The sequence below is a fragment of the Fukomys damarensis genome, unplaced genomic scaffold (assembly GCF_012274545.1).
Source record: "Fukomys damarensis isolate Sample0158 unplaced genomic scaffold, DMR_v1.0_HiC HiC_scaffold_6, whole genome shotgun sequence".
NCBI classification, from domain to species: domain Eukaryota; kingdom Metazoa; phylum Chordata; class Mammalia; order Rodentia; family Bathyergidae; genus Fukomys; species Fukomys damarensis.
Genome location: NW_022900918.1, coordinates 32844526 through 32857451, shown reverse-complemented (window position 1 = coordinate 32857451; position 12926 = coordinate 32844526). Strand labels below are relative to the sequence as shown.

The 12926-nt window shown below is 44.2% G+C and overlaps 2 protein-coding genes across 6 annotated transcripts in view; one reads left to right on the top strand and one right to left on the bottom strand.

The window, feature by feature from the left end:
* The window catches only part of Ubac2 (UBA domain containing 2), a 157017-nt gene that overhangs the window by 5159 nt on the left and 138932 nt on the right, over positions 1 to 12926 (bottom strand). For all 4 annotated transcript variants that reach the window (XM_010604598.2, XM_033760961.1, XM_019204606.2 and 1 more), the window contains one exon: positions 8343 to 8465. In XM_010604598.2, coding sequence (XP_010602900.1) covers positions 8343 to 8465 — 123 coding nt within the window. The remainder of the gene's footprint in view (positions 1 to 8342; positions 8466 to 12926) is intronic.
* The window catches only part of Gpr183 (G protein-coupled receptor 183), an 85524-nt gene that overhangs the window by 9416 nt on the left and 63182 nt on the right, over positions 1 to 12926 (top strand). The window lies entirely within an intron of this gene.

Genomic DNA, 12926 nt, shown 5'->3' with positions numbered 1-12926 from the left:
GGTGGCAGCTGGGGTGGGGAGCAGTCTGCTGAAGTGCAGGACAGCCCAGGACCCCGGGGTGGGCTCAGTGCCCGCAATGGCCTGTTGTGACCTTGGGTAGGGGGCTAGGGTACTGGCTGTTCTCAGCTTGGGAACAAGAGCCCTAGAACTGGCACTTGACAGGGGCTCAACCCGTGCCACCTCTTATGATGACTATTACCTGCGAAAAACAACTGGGTCAGGAGTGTGTGAATCTCTCCCTCTGAACCTCCCAGGGCTCAGCCTGGGGACCTGGGTAGGGGGACATGACCCCCTATTTTCCTCTCTACTCTGCCTTTAACTTGCTTCATGTCATTGGCTTTACATCCTTCGATGGTTAAGGACTGACATGTCTCTTACAAGGATTTTCTGCGGGCGCACGCGCACACACACACACACACACGCACACACAGCCACAGCTCAGGACAGTCACATCTAAGCCAAACCATGTGTCCTGGCATAATCAAGAACTGGGCTAAGAAATCCAGCGTGGCTAGAGCAAACCAAGTCAGAAGCCAGGAACAGTGTTCTTTCTAAAAGGTGAGCATAATTTTTTTTTCCTCATTGAGTTTATTGGTACATTTTAGGTATATAGTAGTTACATTCATCATTCATCACTGGGATCCTGTACCTTTACGTGACAGGTCTTGTTTCTCATTTTCCCCTTGTCCCTGCCCTCCATTCACCCCCTCCTCCCCTCCCCATTTACAAACACTTTATTTCCATTTTTTCATTTTCTCATATTTTTTCTTTTCCCTTATTCCCTTTCCCCTACCCTTCCCACTTTCCCTACACCTTTAGCCCCTTTCTTCCTATTTCACATGGTCAGTTATCTCATTAGGATCTTATGTACCATTATAGTTTTTCACACCAGAGAAACTATTCGGTATTTACACACGTGTGACTTATTTATTTCACTTAGGCGTATATCCTCAATATGTATCCATTTTCCTATGAATGACTCTAATTTCTCATTCTTTATGGCTGAGTAGTTTTCCATTTTATAGAAAACCACATCTTCTTTATCCAGTCTCCAGCTGATGGGCAAATGGGCTGTTTCCAAATTTTAGCTATTACAAACTGTGCCGCTATAAACATAGGTGCACATATATCACTGTGATATGATTCTTTTAATTCTTTTGGAAAGATACCCTGAAGAACTATGGCTTGGTCAAATGGAACCTCTAGTCCCAGCTCTTTGAGGTATCTCCATATTGATTTCCACAGTGGTTGCACCAGTCTGCATTCCCACCAACAATGGAGAAGGGTTCCTTTCTCCCTACAACCCCGCCAACATTTGCTTTGAGTGATTTCTTGATAGCAGCCATTCTTTGTGGGGTGAGGTGGAATCTCAGTGTTGTTTTCATCTGCATCTCTCGAATGACCAGTGATGTGGAACATTTTTTCATATATTTACTTGTTGCTTTTACTTCTTTGTCTGAGAAATGTCTGTTCATTTCAGATGCCCATTTTTGAATCAGGTCCTTATATGTGTGTGTGGGGTGAACATAAATTTTAAAGAAAAGCACCTACATTATTTTAGTGACTCTTGGAAATGCTTTATAAATTCGAGGAACACTCAGCTCCAATGATTACGTAAACAGTGGTATTCAGAGATGCTCAGCCCCCTTCCTTTCCCATCCAAAGCACATACTTGAGCACTCACACACACTACATTCTAAACGACCTGGTTTTCTCTACAGGCTGTTTTCTGTCTTTGCAGTTCACCTACGGTAGGAGAACCATCAGTCTAAGCATGAGAACCTTTGTTGATCAGCTCTAACACGCCCAGGGAAGAGTAATTTTCATTGAATAATCATGATATTATTTGACCAGATGATAAAAACACATCATGGCAGTTGAAACCACGTTGTCACATGTGGGATGAATAGGTACACATGCCTTCCCTTGCTTTAAGGACCACACTCGGTAGTCACGGTGGTACCTGGCACCTGGCTCTCTGGTAGATGGATCCCTTGCCCCAATGTGGGGCCATATCTGCGTCACCCCCCCAGGAAGGGCCCTCCACACACAGTGTGCACCACTGGTTAGAGAAGGGCTGGTAGCGATGGTGGGTAGGCTTCGCAGGGGCAGATTTTTAAGGACCTGGCCAAAAAATGACCTGTAAACACCTCAAAGACAAAATGGGAAAGCTGAGAACACAGAACTCTTCACACATTAAGACAGACACATTTTCTGACAAAGGAGAACTGACAGTGAGGCCCTACACACTGTTTGTCGATCAGCAGTGGCCTGTGGGGCTGACAGCAATCTGTTGGGGACACATACAACACCCGCCAGGAGCCTTTTACAAAGCCCTTCCTCCAACACTTGCTTTTGGGCTCAGAGCACAGAGCACCTCTTCCTCCTGCTCTGGAATCACACAAGCTTCTAAAGTCCTCGCCACAAAACATCAGACTAGAGGGCAGCTTGGTTTCTAGTCCCCAGAGCTAAATAATAGTTTTTCTACCTTTGTTCAGAAACCAGCAATAGTCGGTTAATTCCCAGGCATAGTACTCTCATTCTGGCCTCCACAACTATTTATTCACGTTCCCCAAATGTACATTCCAGGGTCTCTTTCTGTGATTTCCCAGAGGTGAGGGTCAGAGATGACTCAAAGGACACTGGGGATGGGCAAGGCCATCTCCGCCTCCTCCTGGGGTTGAAGAGCGTCTGTGAACGTGTCCAGGGCTTCTCTATCAGCTGCCTTCGTCACCAGCCCTCACCACAGGCGCCAGCAAAACCCACAGCCTCTGACACAGTCCCGTGGCTGCTCACCCAAGGTGAGGGACGCAGACAGGAACAGGCGCTGTCACCGTCAGCTGACAATGATCCCAGAAGGATGAGGTGGAACACTTTTTCCCATAACATGCTTGCACAGGAGACCGTATTGGGCAGAGGGTGGAGTGGTGTTCAGCATGCACGGGGCCCTGGGCTCCATCCTTAGCACTGGAAAACCAAGCCAGGGCTGGAGCCACAGCTCAGTGGCAGGGCACCTACCCATGTGCCCAAGGCCCAAATGGATTCCCAGTATGGCAAGGAAAAAAAAAAAAAAAAAAAAAGAAAAAAAAAAAAAAAAAAAAAAAGGTAAAGCAATAGAAACTACAAACTACAAACAAATCCATACTACATAAGGACAAATCTACAGAGATGGAGATAAAGCTGTATCAGCTTTCCTTTTTAATTAAAAAAATCCTAGAATTGGGATTTCTCTCTGCAATTTCAAGGCAATTCTTCCTTAAGAACACTAGTGAAGGGCCAAGAATTTAGCTCAGTGGTGCCGCCTCCTGTCTCACAAGCACAAGGTCCTGAGTTCAATCCCCGCTACAAAAAAACCAAAACCAAACAAAAACCGCTAGCGAAACTATACTTTGGTCTACCTGCAATTCAACTCTTCTCTGCCACAAGTAAAAATGGGACCCTCACTCCAAGGAGATTTAGACCAAATCCCTTCAGTGACAGCTCCTCTGCTTGGTTTGCTGAAACAAGACTGTGGTTTTCTTTAACTTCCCTTTAGCTAAGGGTGTCAAAAACAAATGGTGTTTGGGGTTCTTATTTCCCAAATTCTGAGGCTTGCAGACAGTGGTGCCTACCTGATGGCAGCCCCCACCTGATCCCGAGGCCACATGCACACCCATGGGGATAACAGGGGACACCTCTCTGTCATTACAACCAGTAACTGGTACCCGTGGGTGCCTGCTGTCCCTCCCCCATGCTGACGCCAGGTCCCTCTACAGTCCCACGGGGCAATGCAGCTCTTCCTTCCTCATCTGGCCTCTCTGTTCTTTCTGAGAACAGTGGATTCCCCTTTCTCATGCCTCCTGGCTGAGTTAACAAATAGTCCTGGTAACTTGGCACCCTGCTCTGACTTGGGGTACCCAGCAGCCCCTCTTCTGTGCCCCCTGCTGCCATATTCAGAGTCTAGAGCAGGTGGCGGGTCCTCAGTGAAGGCTGGGCAAACTCCTTGTGGACATCCTTTCAAGAGTCCAGCGCGACTGGCGTGCCATCCAAGTTGGGCTAATGGTCTGATTGCTGGTTAACATTTCATTGTAACAAATCTACCTTGGGTGACTTTTTAGAAAACAAGTCTCTAACGGCCCAGCACCAGAGACAAGAAGGACTGACAGCACCACTGAAAGGGAACCCCATGGGGACACCTCTGAGTGCTACCACTGCTGGGACACTTGAGCATGGGGGAACCAGATACCATGTGAGGTACGAACCAGTGACCCACTCACTGCAAATATGAAACTCGGGCAGAAGCCCAGGGTAGACCTCAAGTAAATATTAATGCGGGGTCTGCCTTCTGCAGAAGAAAGTTCTGGAGTGTAAGTGGGTTTCTGAGACTCTGAGGATGCCTGGGTTAAGAAGAGACTTTCATCAAGATATAATACTCTAATGCAAAATACTCTTGGCTGATTTATCATCTGAGACGGGAAGCATTTTGTGGACTTAGAGCCATTCTTTCTGCCTGGATTAGTGGAAATCCTAGAGAAAACAAACGGACTCCATTTGATCGGTCCCATGTTATAAATGTTTTATTAATGCACCAGATGTTACCATAGCTTGACTGGGCCAGAGTCTCCCTGTACTCAGTGCACCGTGTTTCTGGGCAGGGATGGGAGAAATGATATCCATGGTTATGTCTGACCTACCCTCTCCTCCAAGTCTAGTCCTCCTCCAGGGACCTGGATGATATCCTTTCCTATTTCAAACCCAGCTATGGGTCTTAGTCCTGGAGCCTAACAGCAGAATCCCTGCTTATACCTCAGGCTTTCGTGAGCCTATTCTACCCTCTTTCCATCTGCTTCTTGCCCAGGCAGTGCCTGCCTTGCTGGTGTCCCTCACCCCCGTGACTGCCCGTATCTTTCAAACCTTCCCTGAGCCCCATCCCTGTGATGGCCATTGCCTGACCCTCACAGCACCATTTCAATAGCTGGGGCACCACTGTCATAGCTGCTTCTAGGCCTGCCTCTCTGCGCGGGGCTCCCAACTCTGTGAGGCAGGAAATTCCGCCCCAGGTCCTCAGGGCTGTGAGCCCCTGCACAGGGCTGGGCTGGGAACACAGACGACAGTGTTAACTGTTGGCTGACTGAAAGGAAGGAAAGACATGAATGGCAGAGAGGAAGTGGAGATTGTTCTTCTTTTTGTTAAATCTTAGCTTTGCTTTAGTCCTGTTTTACTTCCTTGTCTGATTTCACCCGAGGAGTTGCTGTCTAAACTTGAGGAGGGTTCAAAAGAGACAAATTATAATTTCCTTTCTTTTGGTTTACAAAGAATCAGAAGCAAACACGACAAAATGTTATCATTTGTTCATTCTGAGTAAAGATACCTGGCTAAAGAGAAAAGAGATAAATGGAATAATGGATATGTTTATTTGAAGACAACAGACGTTTGAGCACATTTGGTTACTAAGAAACTCACTGAAGAGACCTTGGTTTGGGCGTATTCTCTTCTTCGCTCTGGACACATGCACAGTTTTGAATTCACCCTCTGCCTCGTCACCTTTCTCTTCCACCACTCTCCAGGCCACTCTGGTGCCCCCCTGAGCACCCACTTTCCTTCAGACGTGGAGCTTCTCACTGTCACGGGCTATTCCACAGCCACTCAGAGGGCTGCCGTCTCCAGCAGACAACCCAGGGCACATTCTGACAGAGCAGGGTGACCCAGGCCTTCTGAGGGTCTCAGATCTTTCACGCCTCCCTAAGCAGGTGGAATCTTTCACTTCTGCTCCTACTGTGCCGTTTCCATTCCATCAGATTCAGCCTTCCCTCCTGAAGGTGTGGTCCGCCACACTTTAGAGCACTCATTTGCAAGAGCTGTGAACAGATGGGGTCCTCGGGGTCCTCTTACGTCTCCCACCTGTCTGCACAGAGAAGGCCAGGAGGACATGTTGCCTTTGGTCTCCTGGGGGGCTTTTTGCCATCGTGATTGTTTGTGCCAGGCTGGGCGTGGCTCAGCTCTCTTCAGCTGCCCCAGCTGCCTCTGGGAAGCCACCTTTGGGTCCTTTCAAAAGGGCGGGAATGGCATCTCCAAGGGCAGAGGTGCCATGGGTTGACTCACTGAGAAACAGGAGTGGATTTTAGAGAATGAAAATGAAAAATATAGAATCTTAAAAAATAGCAAGGTAGAAAAAGTGGCAAATATCTATAGCCATATGTCAAAGGAGGTACACTCTTTTTAGAATACTCTGCAAAATTAATGGCCTACCAAGTTTTCTTTGAACACCCATTAAAACCTATGAAGTGTACATTTATAACTGAAAAAGCTCAAATTAGTATTTATAGTTTTCTGGGTTTAGAAAATTACTAAGTTTCTTTCACACACCTAAAATTGCATGACTTTGGGGTGGGGGATGTAGCTCAGTGGCAGAGTGCTTTCCTGGCAAGGGAAAAGCCTGGGATTTGATCCCTAGTGATGTAAAACAAAACAAAATATGATTCTGATGCTTAAAGAAAATATATGCATATTGTACTGAAAAATTAAGGATAAGAAGTTAAAGCTAGCTTAACATGTCAATATCTGTACTAACAAACAGAGATCATATATTAATTGTAACTTTTCTAAACTTCATTGTAAACATCTCCACAGCACGGATATATCTTTTACAATCTCTGTAGCATGTACCACAAGAAATGCCAACAGTGCATAGAAATAATGCCCGTGAGACTCCCATGTCTTTAATACTATAACGGTCGGTAACTGTCATTTTCAGGATAATCAAGAACCAAAAGAAACGAGATTTGGAATCAGTGAGTAAGAAAGTGTACGTTAAAAAAAACAATCTCTCTGAAGGTTATGTGCTCTCACAACACTGAGCAAGGAAGAAGTGAATGCCACTTTGCACCAATACCGACCAACGTTAGCCTCACCGCCGTCACTCTGGGAGGATCAAGGCAGAATGATTCATTTTTTAAAAAAACCCCAAAGACTTCAATTACATCCACTCTCTTTGTTTGCCCTTTTTGACACTGTTTTTTGGAAGGTGCCAACACCAAGAAACACCTCCTTATCACCTCCAGCTGCCCTGTGAGGGGGGTGACTCACTCTGACCAGGTAAACACAATGCTGATCTTTCTTTCTGTGTGGACCTGAGACTACTTCATAGTTTTAAATCTGTGGCTATAAAGATCTTCCAGAATCTGGAAGACCCTCACCCTGGGGTGACACGTCAGAAACCCTCTAGGGCGGCGGAAGAGGCCCGGCCTGAGGAGTGGCTGGTGTGCCAGTGAGGCCAGAAACCGAGTCTGAGGGGCTGGGCGCCTTCACCGGCCACACGAAGGCTCCTCTCGGAGCCTGTGGGGTGGCCGAGCTGGGCCACAGCCCCAGGATACCCAGGACTCAGTTTCGCCTCAGAGGCCAGTGCCTTTGTGTCCAACCATTTCCGGTTTATTCTGGGGAAGGGATGGGGACGCAGTAGACGGCTGTGAAATACTGACCTCAATTTGTTTTGTTTGCTCAGAAGGAAACACAGGCAGACAGAAATCTCAAACTGTCATTAGAAGATTGTAATTAAGTTTTATTTAGTTTGATTTTCAGAATAACACCACGAACCCCTCCCTCCTTCCTCTTCATTAGGATTCAAGAACTATTATTTTGCCATGCTGCTTTCTGTTTCTCTGTCTATACACACCCAGGATCACATGTGTGCATGTGCACAAACACACACACACATACACACACACAGAGTTTCTGGGCCATCTCTAAAATGTCTGGTTAAGGTGGTGTTAAATTTCTCATTACACAGTGCTATTTTCCTTTTGTAATTAATAAGTAACTTGTTGATGGAGAGATATTTTCAGAGTATAAACAGCCTAGTCTTCATATACTGATATAATTCATATAATTCTTCCCTGAATTGATTTTTACTATGATGGTTGCAAAAAATGAAACAAAACAAAACAGCTGACTGACCCAATCCCTGCTCTTGTTGATTTCATGTTCGACTACATAAAGCATTAATATGATTTAAAATCATAAAAGTCAAGACTCTATGCAAAGGTGGCATTCTCTCCCCATCCTTCCAGTCCTCTCCATCTTTGGTCAGGAACCGACCTCTTTAATGTCTTGTCTACAGTACAAGAGACTTTAAAATGAGCCAACACAATGTATCTTCCCCCTCAAATCACGCTTTCCTCAAGCCCACAGCGAGAGTCACAGTAGTCAATAAAAGCCTTGGTCACTCTCACTGGTGACAACTGCTGTCAAAGTCTTTGTATTGACATGCTTTATCCTTTCAAAATCAAGCTTGGATCTCTCATGGGCCCAAACCACCTTAAGTCTCACGCACGGATTTAGGGCAGGCACTGTGTGCTGCTGATTACCTGCTCTTCGGAAACCTCCAGAGGAGGGGATGCCTGCTGCTCGGCCTGCCGGCCATCCTGGTAGTTTATATTTCGTCGCTGGCGCAGAGGAGGGAAAAGACGATTCCAGTTGATCATTCCTCCCTAGAAGAGAGCAACAACAGTCATCAGAGAAGGAGATGAGCCATCCTAGTGCCTTAAGGAGATTTCTCACATGGCAGTCGCATGGGAAGTGAAAAGCCAGGCTGCTCTGCCCTAGGCAAGCACTTCCAGCCCCTCTCAGTCTGCAGGATAAAACTGACAGCCCACTGTGGATACACAGGGGAAAAGAAGCTAACAGACAATAGAAAAGGCGGTTCTACAACTGGGCACAAAAGACAGGGAGAGAAACACACCAGGCATCCCTCATCTCAGCCCTTTGTCCAGCAAGGGTCAGCTCTCAGAGGTCAGGGCCTTACAGGGGGTGTCGAGGAAGAAGACAGGGAAAGGAGGCTACCTCACAGGCCACCAGAAAGTGGGAGTCCTTCGACATGTTAAGGCACTTCTTTCTTTCTTTTTCTTTTTTTTTGAGACAGGGTCTCACTATGTAGTTGAGACTGACCTGGAACTCACTCTGTAGCCCAGGCTGGTGTCGAACTCACAGTGATCCTCCTGCCTCAGCCTCCCAAGTGCTGGGATTACAGCACAACTGGCAAGGTGCTTCTTTCTTGTCTTTTCCTCTCTTATATTCATTTAATTGTGACTATGCTTGGTGGAAGGAGACTAACAAAACCTAGGCTTGGCAACAGGCTCGTTGAGGGACATTTTGTGAACAGCTTCACATGATGAATGCAATCCTTATGTATTACAAACACGTACTAATAAAAAAAGTAATAAGGGAAAGAAAAACATAAAGTAACAATCCTCCTGTGAGTGGCTCCTGCATACCTCGGATTGGGGGCAATGCCATATCTTGCTTAGCCCTTGTCACCAATGAAAGCAGTGACTACATGAAGAAACATATATCATAGCACGTTGGAATATACCTATGCTTTAGACTATGTGCTAATTTTTGAATTAGTTCTGGAAAAATTATAGACTAAGGTGAATTGAAAATATTTACATATAAAGACTTAAAATTGCCAGATAAAATATTTAAGGACATTTTATATGCATAGCTAAACACAAAAATAAGACATGGAAGTCCTGAGGTGCCAGAAACAAGGAGACACTGAGAACCAAAGCAGAGTCAAGCAAGCTGCTGAGGCCAGGGCTGAACCTGGGGCCTGCTAACCCAGGACCGCCTGGACTTGAGAGAAGTGACAGCCCTGAGCTCAACTGTCTGCCTATACATACAACCTTTAACTGGTGGTGCCTCAGCGAAAGACAGGATGAGCTCAATGAAACCCCGAACGAAGCCTGTCCTCCTGGTGGGAAGAGCAGGAGTCTTGATACTGCTTGGGAACTGTAAGCCAGAGGCAAATCTGAGGTGCAAGTTACGATGCAGTAACATAGAGGTCTCAGAGCCTGCCAGAAAGTTACATACAAACTGGCTCTCAAATGAGATGGAGGGATCTCAGGAGCCAAGCAGAGGCCAATGCAAAATCACTCTGGAGAGATCCTCTCTTGCCCTGGGGTTGCCATGGAGTTATAGATGGGGTCCAGTGGAAATGATTCAGAATCCAAAAATGACAGAATAAACAACTGAACACCCTCATCACCAAGCGTCAGCACGTCCAACGCCCCACCCAGGACTTATACACGGGGCAATGACTGGAAAAACAGTGACAACATCAGAACTTTTAAAGCTAAGATATATACAAGGCAGATTAAGAACAAAATATTACAAAAAACTGAGGTTTGGGAAAAAATTTAAAAATGCTAGGGAAACACCCATGCCAGGCAAGCCTAGTAAAACGATAAAATAAGTTCATGCAAAGAGAAAGAAAATAAGTACTAGAGAAAACTAATCAAAGAATACACCCAAGGGCAAGAAAGACAAGAATAGGGGTAAAATCTGTATACTATATCAACACTGTATTTATATGAAAATGCTGCCATGTTATATATATTAACAATATATTAAATATATATATTAAAATTACAAGAGAAATAGAAATATTCATATATTTAATTTCCATTTCTCTTGTAATTATACATAAATACTGTTATATTTGTCACCTACACAGATAAAGCCTTGAGAATATGTTCATTACATACAAAATATTTATAAAAGTGACTATATACTAGGTCCTATATAAGATAGCCACAAATATCAAAATGTAAACATACAGACTATATTCTTTGACCATAATTAAATTAAATTAGAAATCAATATCAAAATGATAATGGAAACAAAATTCACAATATAGAAATCAAAGCAATGGGAATTAAATGCAACATATCTAAAAGTGAATACAATGAGACAATTATCTATCAGTTTGTGGAATGTAAGTAGTTAATGTAATTTTAAAAATACCAAGCTTAAGTATAGCACAAGAAGACAGAAAATTAGAGTTCATTATACCTAATTTAAGAAGTCTGGGAAAATAACAACCTAAATAAATGAGAAAGAAGCTGGGTATTGTGGTGTACACCTATAAGGCTCATGGTAGTGCAAGCTTGGGAGGCTGAAACAGGATGACTGAAAGTTTGAGGCCAACTTAGTGAATCCTTTTTTCCAAATCAAAAGGGCCAGGGCTCCTGTCACCATGGCCCATCTCAAAGCTGCAGCATGAGTAGTTCTGGAGGTCGCTGGAGAAGTCAGGGCTGCGGGGTACACTGACCAAGGTGCGGTAGTGTTTATGAAGAACCGAAGAAACCCCATAGAGCTTTAGATTTTTAAAAGCATTACTTGGGAGCTGCTACCTCAGAAAATCCAGAAATTGAGCTGCTTTGCCTAGACTGGCAGAAATGAAAGAGAAATGAGAGCAGTTGCAGATGAAAATAAAAAACTGAAAGCAAGCAAAGCTTGTTCAGAATGAAACTCTTCAGGAGAATCTGCTGAATAGGGTACTTTTCAGTTGAAAAGATACTGAAAATGTATAGTATGGAATCTTTTCTGAACAGGTGCTAGGAAACTTTTAATGTGCTATTAATATGTTAAATTCATCTACCACATTTACAATGTTATAAACATGTATATTTAGAATTATCAATAAAAAATATAACTTTTTGGGGAGTTTTAAACCAGGAGAAACCAAAGTTAATCCTGAAGGAAACCTAAACAGTCACCTAATTATTATCTTGAAACACATACTATTTGTTAGCCTGATTAGGAATAGTAGTACTGGCTGTATTTACATAAGTTCAGCATGGAGCTGCCCCTTGGTTTAGTTCCAGATGCGAGCATAGGTATAATCATGTCTTAGTTACTTTTCTTGTTGCTATGACAAAATGCCCAATACCCAAAGTTAAAGGAGGAAAGGTTTGCTTGGCTTACAGTTCATAGAGGTTTCAGTCTACAGTTGGCTGGCTCCAAGGAAAAGTGGCACATGGCAGAAGGGCATCGCAGAGGAGAAACAGTTCACGGTGGCCAGAAAGTAGCAAAACAAGCAAGAGGCTTTAATAGCATTTATCTGGCCCTTTTATCTTATCCAGACTACTTAGGGCAGGTAGCACTCACACTCTTATTAATCTTATTACCCTTGATCCTAACATTGCTCCAGGAATGAATTCCAGTGTCACACACTCTAGCTCCAACCACCTGTGAAGAAGTCCCACCTATGACTGCATGAGGCTTTGAGGGGTCATCTAAACTCAAGTAATAACAAATTGCTCTTCACAGTGAAGATGACAGTGTTTCTATTCTCTGTAGGCAACTGGAGAGCCGCGTGTGACATACGATCCTTCCGCATGGGTTCCTATGAGTCTCGTGCTCTTGTTTATATAACAAGGAGCAAACATTGTGCCTTGCCACCACTTTGCCTCAGATCTTTCTGTGTGTGCCAGGCACATTCCTTCTGTGCAGTCATGCCCTGACTGGCAGTGTTGCCTCGCTTTGCTATGTGCTTTAGTGGGTCCTCGCTGTTCACTAGCCTTTGTGTAGTTCAGTTTGCCTAATAATGAAGTTATGCTGAGTATAATTTATAAATCCTTAAACAGGGCCACACTGTTAGCTTGCCTTACTTGATTGCTTAGTCAGTATAGACAGATAATATAGCATTCAGGGCTCACACACAAGCCAGGAAGAGAAAGGGAGTGAGCCATATAGCCATATATCAGGGATGATTACAGTTTATGGGTAAAATCATACAGATTCTTTCCCCTCTAAGTATTTTTCTAGCCTTGAATTCATTTTATCTTCATTATCCTTATGAATTAGGTAGGGAAAGTATAGGGAGGTTAGGTGCTGAATTTTTAGGCCAAAGACAGATACTAATAAACATTACAGTATTTACTTATTGCAGAACTTGAGGAACATCAGCTAACAGCTCTGAGATTCACTTTCCTCATCTGTTAAATGAGAAGAACATCTGTGCTGCTACCTCACAGGGTTGTTGCGAGAGTTGAGTGAGAATGTACGAGAAAGATCTGTAAATGGAAAAAATAAGTACAAATGCAAAGGCCTGGCGATTAACTCAGCTTGAGCCTTGGGGGTGTGTGTGTGTGTGTGTGTGTGTGTGT